This window comes from Antrostomus carolinensis, unplaced genomic scaffold (assembly GCF_000700745.2).
Source record: "Antrostomus carolinensis isolate BGI_N321 unplaced genomic scaffold, ASM70074v2 scaffold15175, whole genome shotgun sequence".
In the NCBI taxonomy this organism is placed as follows: domain Eukaryota; kingdom Metazoa; phylum Chordata; class Aves; order Caprimulgiformes; family Caprimulgidae; genus Antrostomus; species Antrostomus carolinensis.
In genome coordinates, this window is record NW_010314376.1 from 16,977 (window position 1) to 36,934 (window position 19,958).

Genomic DNA, 19,958 nt, shown 5'->3' on the forward strand with positions numbered 1-19,958 from the left:
ATTTTTTCCTTCCTGTCCCCCCCCCCCCCCCCCCGGCACCAAAATGTTCTGCTCATTTTTTCTCTCCAACCATAAGGTTTTTTTTCTTGCATTCTGTGCTTCCAGCCAGTAGGAGGAAGCTATTCATTTGAGCAGAAGTTTAACAGAAACCATGGCACAGTCCCAAGAGATGAAACCTCACAAACCTCACTTGTGGAAACCTCACAATCCATTATATGACTTCCTTTGGTTCAAAAGTCTCTCTTGAGAGGTGACCAAAAGAACCACAGTGACAGCAATATGCAGAAGGGGGAAGAGGGGAAATAAGACAAACAGCTCATACCTTTACAAAGACAACACCACGAACAGCTTTCAGGATCAACATAACTGCCATAGACAGCGCATAGATGCCAGCATAGTAATGCATGTGAGGGTTGTCTTTCATACTGTTGCTTATCACAGTGTCATTTCCCAAAGTCACAGTGGTGTTCTGCAGAAAATTCAAGGTTTCAGTGAATAGTTAGTTAAGACAAGGATTAAGCATGTACACATTGTACACATTATACCTGTTAGAATTTAACTGTCTTGTGTCCCCTCCCACCATATTTGATATTTCTTCTTTAAATAAAGTACTTCAATGATCTTTGAATACTTCAGAAAGTTTTCCCTAGATATACTTGACTTGCAGATTTGTAGTCCTTGGCCTTTTTCCTACAATATCTTTGAAAATACTACCACAATACCTACTTCATTTGATTCCTAATATCTCATTTCATGCTTATCACTTCTTGTGTTCTTCTGAACAATGTCAAATACTTGCACACCACTCCTATTATACAGCAATATTCACCTCAGATAGGTTGTAAAGTCTTCTTAAACACAGTTGTTATTTTCTGCCAGTATGCACTAAATTCTTTACTGTCACTGTTGCACATTCTCATTTTCTCTCTCTCTTTTTTTTTTTTAATCAAGGTACATTTAAGGATCTTATTGCTTATTTTAATATTGTTGGCCATCTGCACTTCATTATTTCTTCTCTGAGGGTAGTAGTTTGCTCCTCCACCCAAAAAAAAAAATGTTATTTGAATCTTTAAATGCAACAAGACTTGCAATCAAAGCCCCTGGAGAGGGAAAAGTGATGACCTGGGATGGTCATCACAGTCTTCAAAGCAACTCCCAAAAGTCATTTGACTTAAAGCCACATACTTTAACATGATTATTCTGTCAGATATAAGGTCAGGCTCAAACAAAAACCAGCACTAAAATTAATAATTCCTCCTGCAGCTTGTTGGTCCCTTTCACATTTTCACTTCCTTTTCTTAGACTAACCAAGATAAGGAACAAGAGGGCAGTGTAAAACCACATGAGCTATTATATCTTATTAGTGGGGCACTCATATTCTTGCAGAAAAACTCTCTAGGGAGATCACCTCATGGGGAGCCTTACAACTTGCTTAAATTAGGCAGCATCATTTGGTCTCATAGGACTGTTTGGGATTAGCCTAGGAGAGCAATTCCCCTGCCCATTAGACACAAGAGAATAGAAAAGCTATTTATCTTACTCCACTGCCTTGCTTGATCCAGAAACTCAGCCACCAGTTGCTAAAAGCTGTACTGCCCACATTCAGCACAAACAGTGCCATGATGACAAGGAATGCAAAGGGGCCTCCAGCTGCCTGAATGTAGATACCGTAAACAGACCAGGGGACAGAGCCTTTGCCTTTCTCTTCCAACTGGACCAACTGGCCTGTGAAACAAAAGAGGAGGAGGAAGAGGGAGTGAGGAAGAGAAAGCTGTTCCATGAAACTTCCCCAAGTTTGTCAAGATACATGAAACTACAGTATTTTTCAAACTGTACAGAATACTTTCAGAAACACAGACATTACTTAGTATGTAGAACTCAATGGTTCAAACAGTTTTTCAAAAAGTCACATTTCCTCTGCAGAATCATTCACGTCATGTTACATCTGAAAAAGCATAATCAGCCCAGGCTTAAATACTATGCTGGTATCAGCCTCACTATTGCTTTTGAAATGCTGCTGAAGTTCAAAGTTAACATTAAACAGAGAGAATCACAAAAGAGAGATCATATCTTCCAATTCTTCATACATAAATGCCATGTCCTGCCTAGGACTCTGCAAGTACCAAGCTATACACATTGCCCTCTGAGGACAGGAGGGAGAGGTAGTGTGGGAGACAGGGTACTACGAGGTTCTTTGTGCCAATGGCATCTGACCAGCAGCAACCTGATTGAACTTAAAAACATTGTGCAGGCACCCATATTTAATCAATTAATGTATGTTCTTTCTGCACTGCCTGTGTTCTATCAACCACACTGAGTGGCCAGAACTTCAGACAGCTTTCAAAACCAGAGATGTACATTCATAACACAATTCGAAAGCAAATGTTTTGAGCTTATTGGTGTATGAAATAATTACAGCCAGAAATCTGATTACATAGTTACCCTCTTCCTTCTTTACAACTTTCTCCTTCTTCACAGACCCTGTTTTGGTACTTTTATCCTGGGGTCTTTTCAGTGAACTGTTTGTGTTCTTCTTTATATTAATCTGCAGGAAAACAATGACACTAAACATAACGGAGTAACTTGCTTTGACATTTTCATATCTGAACCCAGATTTTTTTTATAAGCTGCCTCCTACAGAGGCTTTCAATAGCTTAGCTTTCATATAAAGGAGGATATTAACTCTGCTGCTAGTACAGATAACTGCCAACTCTGGTGGAAACCCCCTACACACCATCTTCAGGGTCAGCTTCCCACACTTTACATGAGAAGAGACATCTCACATGTCAAACCACAGAGAATCTAACTCTGCCATCCTTTTCTTCTTACTCCACAGGGAATGCAAATTAATGCTCCTTCCATGAGGTAGTGTTTACAGAGAGACAGTGCAGGTCAGCCAAGTATTCAGACTGGAGAATCTCATGTTAACTATCATTACATGAATCTTAAAATGGCAGAACTATAATCTTCATGCCTTAGAAAGGATATGCAGAGTAATGCACTATATTCCTCTGCTTCTTCCACTAACATCTCCCAGGAGAAAATTTCACCAAGCACCTTCTCTATCTGTGTATTTATCACAATGCTACCTTTAAAAAAAAAGTTTCTGAAATGTTCACAACTTGTGAATAAGGAGCCTGTCATCTCTTAAAAAAAAATAAACTGCTGATGGGTTTTTTCATCTCTTCTTACTAAGAGAAAATGAACAGGAAACTTAGAGAAGTAAATCACCATCAAATAAAAGCAACAAAGTTGCTTACTCCAAAAAAAAGAATAGCTTCAGGAAACAAACAGCAGAAAGGTGGGAAAAATTAAATTGCTGAAAATTTAAATGCATGTCCTACTGAATGGTTCTTGTTCTTTTCTAGATTTACATTTTTCCACCAAATAAAATACTAGAGCACAAATCCAAGTTTGCATTTACAACCATTGTTTCATAACAGAAGCAGTGTCAAGCAACAACTTTTTTTTTTTTTTTTCAAAACTCCCTCAAAACAAAGCATTTTCAGTCACATTTCCAAAATTCTGTCACATCTAACTTTTGCCAAATTGTGTCCCTTTTGCTGTGCTTCAGTCAAACTCTATGTGAAAAAGAAGTAACAAACAAGTTAGAATTTTTTCAGACAAAGGTTGGTCCAGGTCTGTGCTAGCTTGGAAGTAAATTAAGTGAGGTGTATGATAAAAGAGACAGCAAGCTTCCTGCTCTGAGCATCAACAGAGGAGGCAATACATCACTTTCATGTTCAACTCAAACTCATTGGCAGAGCCCTGTCTACCACACGTTCCCTAAATACAAACTGTGACTGCAAAAACAAAGTGCTAATGAAGCACGGACTACTCTGCAGGAATCTATTGGTCAGATCAACACATGAACATGTGAAGCCATTTTCCAGTCTCCCAACTATGTAATTTGGTTCATCTCATCAGAAGAGTCAACATTCAGAACACTTCAAGACAAACAAGTACCTCAATATGTGGTGTTTCTCCCAGCTGTAGGTTATTAAAAATAGTTGCATAGTCCCCATTTAAATTCATCAGTTCCTCATGACTCCCTCGCTCAGTGATGCAGCCTTCTTTCATGAAGATCACTTCATCACAGTCAACAAGATACTGGAGAAAACAGCAGTAAGAACAAGTCTCTATCATTATGTCTAATAATCAAACACACTCCCACGCAATCATTTTCAGTAATTTATAGATGTTTGCACGCAACACACCTCTTCCCACCTAACAGACACCTGATTTTTAAAGGTCCTGCATTGACCACGGCACCATGATTACTCTCAGTCTACACAAATAAGTTTTTATGTTCTATCAAAAACAATCTGTTATGGAAGACAGAATTCAGGATACTTAAACACTGCAAATACTAATATAACTAAGTATGAATATTTCTATGCACAGATGTCAAAAAAATCTCAGAATACATCAATTCTGATTTACTGACACCAAATATAAGTGTTTGCTGACCTCATGAACTAGCTTTATAGCAAGTTAGCAAAAGTGGTTTTGAACAAGGTATTTATTTCTCTGATAAATTTTCATTAGCCAACTGTTACCAGTCCCAATCAGACACCAAGCAGCACTGGTATCAAATACAGAATTAGACTGTGCTCAGTGCTTATTTTCAAATCTAGTTCGTAAACGTAAACCATGTATCCTATAGACAGACAGAGTTGTGCTGTAACAGGTCAGGGCATAGAAATTTCCAGTATGAAAGCAACTGACTAAACAGCATTTCAAGAAAGTCCAAGAAAGAAAGTATGAGGGATGTAGTACCTGAAGCTGATGAGTGATGAAAAGGACAGTCTTTGACTTCAGGTGCTTCCTTATTGCACTGTTAAAAATGTGATTTCCAACATGAGCATCTAAGGCACTAAGGGGATCATCAAGGATGTAAATGCTCCTGTCACTGTACAGGGCTCGAGCCAGACTGATTCTCTGACGCTGTCCTCCGCTCAGGTTTGCCCCTCGTTCACCAATCTGTACAGACACACACCCGTTAATTTTATTTCTATAGCACCATGCAACATGGATACTTGGAGCTCAGGAGGTGGCCAGGATAAAGTAGACCATAATACACAGACAACCCCCATAATATTATATATTGGTTTAATACATAATATATATATTCTAGTTTAGGTGTCCACTTCCTTGTGAAATATGTTATACATTCAAACTCAAGGTTGATATGCTTGAAACGTGGCACTACTTTCTTGCTCATTTTACTTTTTTTGTATTAATATAGCCATGCTTTTTTCTTAGCTGTTTTAAATCAAGTTCAAATAGCTTCTGTTAAGGCAGGCAAATTGACAACACAATAAAAACTACCAAACTGTCAATACCTGAGTAAAAAACGTGGCACAACGCTCAATAGCCCAGGGTCTGCACTGGTAAGCTCAACTCAAGATGGTGCCTTCAACAGCTTGGCTTACATGCACACCAGGCTGATGTTACCCTCACTACAGTCTAGTCTGCCAAACCAAAAGTCTTTTCTCCATCTACTAATATAGCTTACTAAAAGCAAAATTCATACCTCTGTCAGGTCCCCATTTGGAAGGATGGCTAGGTCAGGCCTTAGACAGCAACCATTCAACACCGTATTGTATCTAAAGAACAACCAGATAAAAGAGTAAGAACACTGCTTTTTTTCCCCCAACCCAAGTATCTGGCTAGTACAGCATTATCTCACTTTCTACACTATGTATTGTATCTAAAGAACAATCAGATAAAAGAGTAAGAACATTGTTTTTTTCCCCCAACCCAAGTATCTAGCTAGTACAGCATTATCTCACTTTCTACACTAATAGCAGACATCCCAGCAGCCTAAAACAAATTATCTGCCTTGGACTCCCAGAAGGAAACAGGATAATAATTAATCACCTACTTCTGAAGTACTTCCAGCAGCCTAAAACAAATTATCTGCCTTAGATAATAATTAATCACCTACTTCTGAAGTACTGTGAAGGTAAGGAGGCAATTTCCTTCCAGGGATAGCTAGCACAAGCCATAGGAAAGGCCCCCACTGGGGCAGGGCATCAGTACCTTGCAAACAGAGTTGTGTTTAAAGAGGGCAAGGCCAGGACAGCAAGAGCAAATGCCACTTCTGCACTGCTCCACAGTAGTGGAGCTCAGACAGTACCCCAGAGTGAGATACAGCCCTCAGTGCAGAGCAATGACAGACGCACTGACAGCCGTCAGCCACTGCAAGAGAGGCAGGCTCTTAAATGAGACTTGAAGGAGCCTTAAAGACAGACCCTGAAAGGATACACAGGCTTTAACTGCAGTGTACTCTGCATTGAGTTTTTCCACAGTTGGGCCAAGAATTTGTAAGCTTTCATGAAAATCAGCAAACAGTCCTGACAAACCTTTCTTCATCATATTCCTTGCCAAAAAGAATGTTATCCCGAAGTGTAGCATTGAGAATCCAGGCCTGCTGGGCCACGTATGCAAACGTCCCGCTGACTGCAATGCTACCCTCCAACAGGGTCATCTGAAATTAAAGATAAAACTGTGGAATTATGCTATTCCATGCTTAGAACAGACTTTACACTGCAGAGTACAAATAAGTGAAAGGAGACAGGAAAGTGAAGAGCAGAAGTAGTCAAATCAGAATTTCTCACCTGTCCTAAAATTGCTGAGATAAGTGAAGTTTTTCCACTCCCCACACTGCCACAAATTCCAACAAGTTTTCCCTAGACAGAAAGAAAAAAAAAAATATGGTGCTCATTTCTTATAGTCTTCATCCCTTTCAGAATTTGGACTACCTTTAGTACCTCAGAGGGGACAGCTGGACATTAATGACAGCTGAAAAGAGACATAACAGAAAAAAAACAAGACAGTCAATGTTTGAACTCTAAAATAATAAAGAGTGAATATGATCCTGCAACAGACTAAATTTGAATCAATTCCACAAGTAAAAATTAATGTATTTTAAGATCAGCTTCCTTTTGACTGGGCCTGATATAGGCCCAGAGAATACTGCACTCAGACAAAACCACCAAGGTCTGCCTGAACAGAATGTACCAAGATGTTTTTGAGAGTGATAAGGAAAGACATGAAAAGGGAAAGACTGAAAGAAAAGCAGAATTTAGGATATATGGGTCCACTAAAATTCATTGCCTATGAGATGCAGTTTGCTGACGAACACATACCAAGAAAAAGTTAGAATCCAGTCACTTTGAAGCATTTCTTTGAAATAAAATGGGTGGGTTGATACCCACATTAAACAATTAATTAATCAAAACTATTTTTGTTCCTTTTGTAAAAAACTACGGTAAAGTGGACAAAAAGGGTATATAGCCACTTGTGGAACACATTGCCAATCTCCTCTCATTTACAAACTTCTGATAGTAAACTGGCCTTTACATTTTCAAGTAACTCCTTTTTCAAGGCTATTTTTTAAAAACTATATGCAACCTTTTCAAAAGTTTAAAATTTAGAGGTTTTATAGTTTAAACTATCCCTCTACTCACTTAACCATAAATACCTTGATAAATGCATGGATCCCATTATTACAGCATCCAAGTGCCAGACTGCAAAACTTTTGTATTTGTAGAAGATGTCATGTGTTAAGTTCAATGCTTTTTCTTTGACATTTTACATGCTTTTACCCATCTTGGAATTAGGACTCCAACTGCTTCTAAATTCTTGAAAAGTCTTTGAGTCCTTCTACTGTATAAAAATTGCAGGGAAGAAAACTGCACATTCTTCAATGAAAAGCACTGTTAGGCTCCACTAGAACACCTGATCACCTAAAATGTCCACCCAGAAAATAGCTGAAACTCTGCAAAATCATCAAACAGCTGCAGGAATACACCATCCACCAATACCCCACTGATACCCCTGTTGCCCTGTGGATTCTTTAAGCTCAATGGTTCATATGCTGTACCAAGAGCTACAAACAGCAAAGCCATCAGTTAGATGTGAAAGCTATACAGCCTGCAGTTGTTTCATAGGCTGTTTGCAAAGATCTAGTTTGCTAAAATGGCACAGCTGCTTACGTCAAGCAGCATCCGACACTGCATCCTGGATACTGCAGTTGCCATGGATATCACGGGAGTGCACAAAAGCAACACTCACCGTTTCATGCAAAGTTACAGGGCACTGTATTCCAAGGGACAGCTAAAAACGAGGCCTTTTGAAAGCTCAGATCTCCTCCACTCTTCTCTTACCTTTTCTATCTCCAAGTCAATGTTGTAGAGAGTCCTCTGAAGCCGAAGGTTAACCAGGTGGATGATTTTATTCTCCTCTTCAGGGCTAGGATGGTCATCATTGTCCACAAGAAGATGGCCCTTCTGCTCTGCCAGCACAGCTTGCTGTCCCTCATTCTGTAGCTTCATTTTCTCTTTCTTGCCTTTGGTGACTTTCTTGTCTTTTTTCACTTTGGGGGTCAACTTTGGTGAGCTCTGGACGCTGGCGTGGGAGAAGTCCCAAGCCAAGGTAGCATTTTTCACCTCTATCGCGGTGTGAGGATTGGCTGGTTTTTTCTTTATCATATGAACCTCTTCCATTAGAAATAAACTCTGATAGGAGTTGTGAGAGAGGTGTAAAGATGAGACACCTGATCAAGACTGGGAGATAAGCCTACGGCACACTCACGCAGCAAAACACATCAGGCTATATAGTAGGAGGAAGCTGAAGAGCAAAAGGTAGCTCATTAGTGTAAACTAACTCCAGGCCTGCTAAGTGGCTGGCTGGGGGAATCCTGGATGTGGTAGAAGCAATTAGATACACTAAGACTCTTACAGAACTGCAATACTCTGGATGCAATATGAAAGGGGCTTGTTCTTTCAACACTGTTTGCAAATACAGCTCTGTAATTTCCAGATTTAAAATACATGAGTAGAATACATGAGTTGGAAAGGAGAGAGGTCACTATGAAGGAAAGTGACTGACTTGCCCTGCACACCAACTCATGGAAGAGGATGGAATGGCTTTTAACTTCAGCCTTTAGCCTTCAACTTTTCTGCTAGGAAAAAAGTAATCTCGCACAAATTTTGTTGACCTATCTTGGTCTGCTTGGCAATGAGAAGTAAGCCATTAAGTCCATTGTATCATGTTTTCCACCACATCCATCAGTTCTTACAATCAACACAGATTAGGAAAATATTTTTCACACAGTTTAATTACAAGATAAAATGTTTTCCACTTACATAATTTATGTTTTGAACTAAGAAGCCCTTTGGAATTAAAGGCTTCTCAGCCTTATTTACTCTTGCAATTGCTATGCCCAAATCATACATTCATAAGAAAGCTCATACTCATTTACAGATCAAAAAAGTCAGTTACATTTTTACTGTGATATTAGAATATCCCCACTTTGTGTTACACTCCCTACACAAACTGTACTGTTTACAGTCAAACTGGGAGATACTACAATTTCCCCTCTCCTCCACTTCTTCCCCCAAAACTCCCTTCAGTGCATTTGGATTTAAGAAAGCCTGATTTAGGGTGACTCAGAAGGTGAAACAAAAATGCTCAAAAGCAACGGGATCTCAAAACAATTCTGCAGATTCTGTTACTCTCACACCCCGATTTCCTTCATTAATGCATTACACAGAACCCGTACATCTGCCAATGTTTGTGGAACCCTATCTGGAAATTTCTGTCATATGCAATGCACTGTTGTCTTCAAGAGAGAAGACAAAATAAAGGCCTGTATTCCGAGTTCATACTTAAGTATTCACTTCACAGGGACTGAAGGATGAGATAAGATTGTTTGTTATAAGAGTTTTAATTTTCTGCCACAGATTCTGTTTCATCAGATCATAACTGCATTTTATTCATGTAGTGGAGTTTCAGTCACTTAATCTGGTCTGGAAATACAAAACCTCAGTTCTGCACTACTACAAACAAAACTCTACTGGTTTGTGCAAAGCTGCCTACATAATACATGATATTTCCAAAAACAGTTTCACTAGCAAAACATGAAATATCATTGCAGACATGTTGCACTGTCTTTTCATGCAGATGGTCTTAAAAGGGAGTTTAAGAATTATTATACTGAGAGCCATCTAGTCCTGTATTCTATCTCTTACAGTAGCCAACATCGAAATCCTAAAATGATTAAATAAGAATATTTTGCTTCCCACACTGGTATTATCTTAAACTTCTAATATTCCTTCATTAGATTCTTATCTCTTCTGCAGAATCCAATAATCTGGAGTGACAAGTGTAAAGAAAAAGAACTCCTCAGTCACTAAAACATTATCCTCCAGGTGTTCCCTTAGCATCTATTATACACATACAACACTCCACACTTACAGTTAAAACTGCAAGGCCAAACAACTGCTTACCTTAAATCTGTCAACAGAAACAGATGCTTCAGATAGAGACTTCACTGAGAAGGGTGTTACTTTTAGAGCAAAAGTCATTGAATTAAAGACAGTGACCACTGTGAATGCCTATAAACGAGATAAGAAAAAGCATCGTATTTGGATGCAAAATACTAACAACTCCAACCTTCTAAAAGATAAATTGTCACAGCAGCAATTCAAAGCCATAGAAAAGGCCCACGGTCCAAGAATAACCATTTAAATATCCAATACATTCTCAAACAGCAGAAAACAGTAGATCAACTCAACTCTTTCTCCAGTGCTTTGTAACAGACCATGACAGACACCTTCAGTGTTTCTAGGTCTACCAAAAGCAGCAGCTAGCAAATTCTCCATTAGCCTATTACTTGTGAAGACCCACGTTCAAGTTCTGCTTTAAGACAGATTTGTGCTGTTTGCATCCAAGCACATTGTAAAACAAAAGCATCCAGTAATCCCAGTGTCCTGTCTGAGTAGCAAACAGGAGTGCTGGTTTACATTCGGCTCAAAACCTGTTCTGGGGAAGGTCAGGACTGAAAAAGCACTGAGAGCTTCTTCTGCAAAATATAAAACTGCTGCTGCTGTCACACCCATCAGATGTTCACTTCTGTCAGCCAAGGCTACCGCCTGGCCACGCAGGCACAGCCACAAAGCAAAGAATATGACGAAGAGAAATGGTTTAGCAGAAAAGATACTGTAACAATATTGTAAAGAATTATTTTCCTTAACACTGCAGTAAGTTACCTGAGCTGCTGTAAGATCGTAGCCAAGGATCATATGGACAGAAAAGGTCACCACGCTGGCAATGACTACAACTATGGGAGCCACACCCACAGTGATGCTCTGGAAGTAGCCCGCACGCTCTAAGATCTTACGTTCTTCCTCACGAATTTCTAGAAACATTAATAGAGGCATTATATTTGAAGAATGATTCAGGGGGTACATACACAGCAGACACTACCATAGCACTCTAAACACTGAGTAAGAGAGAGCTAACTCTACACTTCAGCTTTTATCACATTATATACCTTCTTCTAAAGAAGGCAGTTACAGAGGAGTGAACTATAATGGTCTGTAAATTCCCATAAGAACAGAGGTCTCTTTACTTAATTTAAAAATGGAGCAGCTAGCACATTTATTAAATGATAGAAAAGGGAACAAAATTTTAGATTAGTGCCAAGCCAAACACATCATTATGCTAGAAGGTGAAACTTTAGAAGCGGGTCTGTTTGTCCAACCCACCCTGCATAACAAACAGGAAGCCTGAAGGATGGAAGTGTTATTACACTGCATGTACATCAACATCCATGGTGCTAAGCTAGGAGGATGCATCAGGCCACTAAGCAATGGGGCATCTGCACGAAAGGAAACATCTACAGATTGTGTGAACTCACTTTGAACATTCTGAGAAAATGGTTTGACCCAGGCATACATTTTAATGAACTTAATGTAATTAAGAACTTCATTCATCTTCTGCACACGCTCATCCGTTGTTGATACACATTTTCTTCTGAAGTAAGCTGTGAGGCGTGACACAAACATCTGAAACAAAAGGCAACGCCATGAAGCATTAGTGGCAACTCAGAAAGAGCAAGTACATTCAACTCCTCCTCATTACCAGAGAAAGCTCATTATAAATCTGAAAAAGGGATTTCGGGACGGGGCAAGGCAACTGTTGTTCTAAAATAAAACTCAGGCTGGAAACACTATTCACATCCTCCCACCCCATCAGCACTGAGCACTAGACTCATGACAGCAAGTTTCAACAAAAACAAGATTTGTGTAAACAAGAAAAAGTGTGCATGTTTACCACCACCAGATAGTACCAGATTTGTTAAAGTTTCTGAAGCACAAAGACTACAAACACACTGACCTAAAAACACACCAAATTGACCCTCATGGCAAATGAACACCAGAACCCATTTTAGCCAACCTTTTAACCTGGTCCCATAAGGCAAAAGAGCAAGCTGGACTTTGCACAGCCACATCAACTTCTACCACACGTTAGCGCTATGAACGTGGTAAAAATAGTTTTAACATTTTTACTAAACTAATTTAAAAATAAATAGTTGCTCACGTGTTTCTAAGTTTCTGCTATTCTTACATTCAGCCCATTCCTGGCCTGAAATTCAAAACCAACACATTAATATAGGAAGTTACCAGCTCCTTGCCCTTCTCCATACTCCAGCAATCTCTTTCCCCATCAATAGAGAAGGATTGCTGAAAAGAACTGGAAAAGACAATCAAATTCCACTCTCCTCATTCCTCTCTTTAAAATATACTTCCCATTACCTTAATCCTTAGTGTTGGCCAGATAAATTGGACCAAAGCCTCCATGCTTTTTAAAATTTGTATTATGAATACAGTTACAAATCTTCAGCAGCCTTACAGGGCATTTTAAAGGCAAAATTATTTTGTCTTGAACCAGCCTATTTCACAGCTCAGCACAAGTAGAGGAAGGAGTAACTAATCAAAAACACCCTCTCCCAGGTGCAGTGCTTTTCAACATCTTTTGTTGAAATCAAGAGCTATGTGCTCATGCAACACTGATCTCCGGTACACAAGCTGGTGACCTTGTGTCTTTCCAAATCTCAACCACAAGCACCTCAGCATTCTGCAGTTTAATTTACCTATGCATATTTATCTCAGTTAAATATATCAGCTTTCCTATTTCCATTTGCTTTATCATTTTGTGCTTCCTGTTTCTGAATTTCTGCTTCATACACCATCTTCAGAAACACCTCCAACAACATACAGCACCATAAATGGGCTAAATCTAGAACATTTCAACACCTTCTATTCAGAATTATACATATGTCTGACCTAATAAAAATGAAGCAAGTCTTAACTCTTCCCAACTCACCATTGCTGGGTAGAAAAGGATGAAGACAGCAGAGCCCAAGAAGCCTGTTGGACCCAGAATAATCACGTTATAAACCATTCCTAAGATAGCCACGATAGGGCCCCCAGCCAACAAACTGCCAACTGCTGCAGCTTCAAACATCCTTAGACCATCACTGGAACATACATTTATGAGCTGAAAAATACACATAACAGATTATTTACATTTAAGGCACAGGCCATTCTCAAAAAAATATACTGCATATCCCTTTTCACACTGCAATTTCCAAAATGATGTTGCAGCTTACCTCCCCAAGAGACTTCTCCTTGATGTTCTTCAGCTTAAGAATTTTCTTAAATGCCATTGTCAAGATAGCTCCACGCAGTCTAACCCCCGTACGGTAATTCAAAGCCCAGGTTAGCGCAAGGGACCAAGATCGCACTATTTCCGTCATAAAGATGCCAAAAACTAAAAACAAGCTGTACTGCAGGTTGGACTCACTCTGTTGGGTATACTCCAAAAGATGTTTCACAACGAATGCCTACAGGAAGAAATGCAAACTTGCATGAACACCCCATCATCCCAGAAGACCATGCAACAACTTTATGTTAAGTTAGAAATAAGTAGGCTACTTTGCTTTTAAAAGAGCCATTTGAAATAGAAAGCATCTTCCTTCTAGAAATAAAAGGTGTCAATACAAGGAGTAATGTAATACAGAGCCCTGCTGAGAGCCAAGCACTGAGTCAAATTTAGTAAGTAAAGAGAGTTTAATTTGGAACCATATTCCTCGCAGCACGCTTCTAATCCTCCGTGTCTTCTAACTTAACATAAATCTGTCAGTTAGCTGAAAGCAATGCATTATCACATAGAAGAGTTTTAAAATTGTCACTACTTATACATCTGCACACATTAAGAAACATTCCTTTACGTGACATTAAGACCTTTTTTATTTTATCTTTGGTTTGCTTCAAACGTGCTTATTTGATAAAAAGGAACAATGTACCTACAGTTGTAGAGGGGAAGAGTGAGAAGGACATTTGCAAAACATTCCTGGAAATAAACATCAGCAGTTTAATAGTAAAGAAAAAAACAAGCAGAAAGCACAAGGCACGTAATACCACAAATCATTGGGGAAGAAGGGATGAAAAAAAAAAAAAAAAGACAAAAAATTAACCACTCAATCCCTCCCCATGCCCTCTCCCCCCAAAAAACATAAACACTTTACCTCAGGAATCACATTTCAAACATCACCTGCAGAAAGAGGACAGCCCCCAGAACCACCGATTCCCACCTCCAGCTCTTTGTGGCCCAACGGCACAATAAAAACATACAACTCACAATCACCAGCAATATTAAATACTATTGACTGCGAAACAATAGGCTTTTATTTTATATAAAGTGCAATCTTAAATGGTAACATCTCAAAAACACTGTACAACAGGTAGAGCATTTATAAACATACAATCTGCATATACAGGATCATTATAAAGGGCTAATATCTAACAGTCAGTCTTAGCCTCTAACATAAACCAAATTTGAAACTACACACAAAATTATAAAGATACAAAACCAAAACAGTATTTGTTCATGAAGTCCAAAAGTCATCAAACTTGCAGGTGCCAACAGTGGAGGCTTCTGAGGCTGCACAAATTCTAAAATCTGGTTTAAGAAGTATCCTACAGTAAGGTTTCACTGACAGAAAAAGATTTCTAGAGAGCTTTTCAACAAATGATGGTTTAAGATACTGGTGCTTTTGATATGCCAATACAGAGCAGAGAATTACCTTTGCCCACAATAAAAAGCAATTAAAAAAAAAATCTGAGACCAAATAAAATATTTGAGAAGCCTTTCACATCATAGTCCGTCGAAGTCCTCTTGGCTAAACCAGGTTTTGCAAATAAAGAGTTCTGTATAGTTTGAAGAGAGAGGAAAAAAAACAAAACCCCGCTACTTCAGCAAAGGTATTGATAGCTATAGCCCAGCACCAAGTAACAGAAAAAAATGGAGACCAAATTAATCTGTTTTGAGGAAAATAATTCTGCATGTCAGAACCAAGGAAACATGCCGTAAATAATTTTGCTCTTTCTTTTTCACAGGTGTGAATTAAAGCCAGATGTCCATCGGGTTCTAGAATGGCCACTGAAAAAATTTACATACCGATCCCTGAACAAATGTGAGGAGCTCACATTCACAGATCTATTGCATTCCAGCTTTCTCCTGACTTGGATTTAGTTTTACATCGACTGTTTGGACCACAACTGCATACAGTTGGTTTGCAGGTACTAAGGAGATTACTGACTTCTTTTTCCAGTATTCAATCCAACATATGCAACTGAGTCACTGAGCAATTGGGGTGAAAATCCCCCTTTTTCCTCACGAGCTGTTACTCAGCATGGTCGCAGACTGCAAGCATTTTCTCGCACACCACAGCTTTGCTGAAAGTCTCCAAGAGAGGATGTATAAAGATAGTAGATGTTTCCTGGGGTCTCTTTCCTCCCAAAACTTTTTAGTGCATTTTTTCAGCACTATTTTATAGATTCAGCATCTCCCGTGATGAAATAGAGACCAGTTTACATTATACCCCCATGTATTTTTTTTTTTTCCAGAAAAAAGAAAAGAGGAAACAGTAGATTAAAGAATTTTGATAAGGGAGGGGGAAAAAAGGCACACAGAATTAACATTTACGTCTGAACACATACTATTTGAATTCAAACTAGTTTAATGACAAGAATCCAGCATAAAGTTATTTACAAAACAAGCAAGTTACCATACAAAAACTAAACACTCAAGCTAATGGGGAAAAAGGAACTCCTGTGATTATTACCGTAGAAGTTGGTACTAGCTGCTCGGCTGTCTTAAGCATTCCCATTGAATAAACATCACCTTACCTTCGCTCTTGGCGTTGGCTCTGCCCAGCAGGACTGTCTCATTCTGACGCAGAAAACAGCCACCCTGAAAATTCTAAAGAACAGCTTCTGTCACTGGTCCCACTGCAGTGCTGGCGTCCCTGCTGCAGCCAGCGTGCAACAGCACGGGGCAGGCTGCAACTGGAGCCAACTGGGAAATTGGGAAACTTACCTCCAATAGCTTACCACTCCCCCCTCCAATAACTGACCAAACTGTCAAGCTGTGCTCCACTAACATAGCAAGTTTCCCCATCTCCCAAACAGGAAGAATAGCTCTGAACAGTTGCAAACAGGTACATTGTTCAGACCTGGAGTTAAACTGATAATGTTTAGTAAGCAAAAAACTTTTTTTGCTCCTTTCAAGTTTTGGTAGCTGATCAAATGGCAGCAAATATTCACCGGAGATAAATAGTATCTCACCTATACTACCACATTCTGATGGTTATCACAAGGCAGTCTGACACATGCAGCTGTTTCACCAGGGTGTTTGGATACTGTGTCAGATACAGAATTTATCAAAATAAAAAAAGGAAGACCCTTGAAGGATCTATCCAATATCAAAAAACCCCACACAGGAAATCCACAACAACTCCTTTCCAGTTATAACCATCACAATGCTCATTAGCAAAGCCACAGATGTTGGCTGACATTTCAAGGCCATAGACATTCAGTTAAAGTTCTTGACGTTTAATATAGTGTTTAACTCCATTTTTATAATTTTCACCAACATGTGACGTCAAGTCAAGTGCTTTTCCTGGTCTTCCTTTTCACCTTCAGGTGACTGAAAGGGTGTAACAATACAAGAAAGCACTGATACTTCTGAGGAGACAGCAATAGGCATACCTACGAGGCATGCCATTTTTAAAAACAGGGAGGAGGGATGGTAAACACTTATTTTTCATGCCAAATGATGGAACCAAAGGAGAATTGTTCTTTATTCAAATAAATGAGTAAGGTTGCCTGTAAATGGGCAAATCTCTATAATTTGAAACTACCCAAATCGAACATCAATTGCAGCAGTAGCCCCCAGCCTAGTCAAGTTGGTTTGTTTTTCTCCTTCCCCTCCTGCTATCTCTCATTCAGCAGTTTGGCTGAGAGAAATTGAGAAAATTACACTACAGAAATTAGGGGCAACCCTGCTGCAAGTTCTTTGCTAAAAGCAGCTGCTAAAGCCCTGCAGTGAAACAATGACAGAAGCTCTTCTTGGGGAAAGCTAGTGCTGTTAAAACCTTAATCATGATTTATTGTTAATTACCACAATATGTTCGTATTTTTATAACAAAAGCTACTACAAATTATTACCAAGAAAAAAGTACCACAGAAACATTTATTGTTATTCATATTACATGAAACAAGGCAAACTTTAAAAAGGCTTAAAAAGCAGAACATCATTTTGAGAAGACATTTAAAAGCAGAAAGACATTTTAAAAAGACATTTCACCTAACAGTGCACCCAAGTGTACTTACCCAAGAAATGAACCTTCAGCTTACCAGCACACTGAAACGTGTACTACTAGCAGTAATACTGCTCCTACTCCTCAAGGGAAATGTGTAGAGAATAAATTTAGTCAAAATTTCAACTGTAAATCTGCACAGCATGTGCAACAAACAGGTGACAAAAAATGGCGTGAATGTCAAGTCCCATATGTTGTTATCTTCATTATGACCCATAGCAACAAACAGCAGCAGTTCCTAGAGGCAATAACGTACTCTAACACTTCTACATGAAACCTGTCTGGCCATCCTCTGCAGGATCAGCAAAGACTATATCCACAGACTTCTTGAGACCTGTTCACATTCGTTTTTAAGTAGTGCTCTAATAAAATTGTTTCATTCCACTTCTTGAATACTGTGCTATTAATGCCAATAATCTAAGATGTGTTTTATTAGACTGAATTTTATTCCAAGATAAATTTATAGAATTGCAAAAAGAAAAAGAAAACAATTGGAAGACCTGCACATAAGAATTTTATGCAAAAAGACCACATACCAGTTAAGGAAGATCTTTAAACTATACTCAAAACCAAAGAGAAAAAGACAAGTGTGCATTTCCTCCAAGATACCTAAACTACCCCTCCCTTCCCCAAGAACTTGCCTCGGTATTCGGCAACTGATCCACCAACTGTAGGAAATCTATCTTGGATTATTGAATCACTCTGGAATTTTGCCCCAAAATTTCTATCTAGTCAAAACATTTAAGTGATTCTGCAGTGAAACCTTAAGATTTTACAGTTGGCCATGAGATGGGAGCCCTCTGGGGTTGTTAAAAAAAGGATGGATATTACTTACTGGTCCACTAAAACCCGCGAGCTGCGTGATCATCAGACACACTATGGAAATGATGAGCCTGGTACGGCAGAAAATCCACACAACCCTCCGGAGAGAAGCATCATCGGGCCCACTCTCTTTCAGTTCTTCCTGCCACAGTCTCTCCAGCCTAATAAAAACAGAAGCCTCATGTTATAACCTTTTCACCATGAGAGAAGGTACAATCTCATAGGTACTTCTTCGTGAAAATTCCAAGCACTTCCTAGCTCAGAGCAACAAAAACTGCTAGATATCAAGAGAAATAAATACATGGTACATTCTGTGAGGAAAAGAGACATATCCACATCTTGAAACATCTATGTTGTGTTACTTCTACAGAAGAGAGGTATGAAAAACATAATGCCTTTCACTTTGCCTGGAGTCTCTTTGGCAATCTTAATATACTGACTTGTCACAGTCTTTCCTTGCTGATCTGACAGAAGAGTTGTGGAGTCAAAACCTGAGAAAAGTTATCATCAGCCATAAAAAGTTAGCATGACCCATATTCAAATCACCTTGCTACTGTCAGTGTTGCTTTTCATTATTTCAGCACAAGAGTTTTTTTCAGTGCAGCCTTAAGAAAGAACTTTGTTTTAATAAAGAATAGTTTGAGGACATGTAAAATCAGAACAAAACGCTCCTGGAGACAGACTTCTCTAAGTTCACTGCAGTTCACTGAAATCAGCCAGAGTACAGAAACGGTGCAGCAGGAAGAAGTGGTCTATGAAGGAAAAAATGAAATTTCACTATTCTGAGAAAGGCAGAATAAAATATCAGCAAGGAATAAGATGTCTCTACCTTCTGCAATTGACATCTGAAGACTCATGCCTTGATAAAGACCATACATCATCCATAAACAACTCCCCTTTCTTGTATGCTCTGTGGGCCAAAGGAGTGAGCCAGGAGAAGGTCATGCAGGAGAAAAGCCCAGCATTATCAACAGGGTGCTGGTGTCTAAAAGAAAAAAAAAGTCACAAACAAATGAAAAAGGAAACAGAATTGCAAATCCCTGAGAAAAACAAAGCCTCCTCCCACTGAAAGTACTCAGAGTACCAAATGGTCCATCCCAGTGATACTTGCTAAACAAATTCTGATGTTTTCAGTCAGCAGACTTACAGCTGCAATCCTGCTTTGTGACTGGTTTGAAAAGCAAAGGCTGTATCTGTTCTGTTGTAGCCTAAAGACTTACTTGGAAGTAGTCCGTATGGGTTTCAGCACGTTCAGGCCATGGTGGTATTTGCCCTTGTGATGCTCTTCATCCAGCATTCTCAGCTGGGAATGCACGGAGGTGTCCAGCGGAAGGCCCTCTGCCCGAGCAGCTGCTTCCAAGGCATCCTGACATTCAAGCTGCTTTTACAAGACAGACAGCAGAGTCAGAGTTCAAAATTACGTTTAAAGTCCACGACTCCTGACTCCAGCAACCTCACATCTCCTTCTCCTGTAAATTACTGCATAATAGCAATCACTGTCATTTAAATGTCGTCAAGAACAGGCTTCAGCCTGGCAGCAAAGACATGCAAGGCACACATCCTACATCTGTATTGCATTGCTGCATTTGTAAAACATAAATTAAGACCAGTATTGTAC

General features: G+C 39.2%; 1 protein-coding gene across 1 annotated transcript in view; it reads right to left on the reverse strand.

Moving 5' to 3' along the window:
• The window catches only part of ABCC5 (ATP binding cassette subfamily C member 5), a 46,914-nt gene that overhangs the window by 13,515 nt on the left and 13,441 nt on the right, over nucleotides 1–19,958 (reverse strand). Inside the window, exons 2-18 of the mRNA XM_029084878.1 lie at nucleotides 19,561–19,718; nucleotides 19,170–19,325; nucleotides 18,354–18,501; nucleotides 13,466–13,699; nucleotides 13,180–13,353; nucleotides 11,711–11,858; nucleotides 11,061–11,209; nucleotides 10,299–10,406; nucleotides 8,175–8,525; nucleotides 6,624–6,695; nucleotides 6,369–6,493; nucleotides 5,537–5,609; nucleotides 4,780–4,983; nucleotides 3,967–4,110; nucleotides 2,443–2,545; nucleotides 1,541–1,725; nucleotides 320–469 (exon numbers count right to left, since the gene is read on the reverse strand). Coding sequence (XP_028940711.1) covers nucleotides 320–469; nucleotides 1,541–1,725; nucleotides 2,443–2,545; nucleotides 3,967–4,110; nucleotides 4,780–4,983; nucleotides 5,537–5,609; nucleotides 6,369–6,493; nucleotides 6,624–6,695; nucleotides 8,175–8,525; nucleotides 10,299–10,406; nucleotides 11,061–11,209; nucleotides 11,711–11,858; nucleotides 13,180–13,353; nucleotides 13,466–13,699; nucleotides 18,354–18,501; nucleotides 19,170–19,325; nucleotides 19,561–19,718 — 2,682 coding nt within the window. The remainder of the gene's footprint in view (nucleotides 1–319; nucleotides 470–1,540; nucleotides 1,726–2,442; nucleotides 2,546–3,966; nucleotides 4,111–4,779; nucleotides 4,984–5,536; nucleotides 5,610–6,368; nucleotides 6,494–6,623; nucleotides 6,696–8,174; nucleotides 8,526–10,298; nucleotides 10,407–11,060; nucleotides 11,210–11,710; nucleotides 11,859–13,179; nucleotides 13,354–13,465; nucleotides 13,700–18,353; nucleotides 18,502–19,169; nucleotides 19,326–19,560; nucleotides 19,719–19,958) is intronic.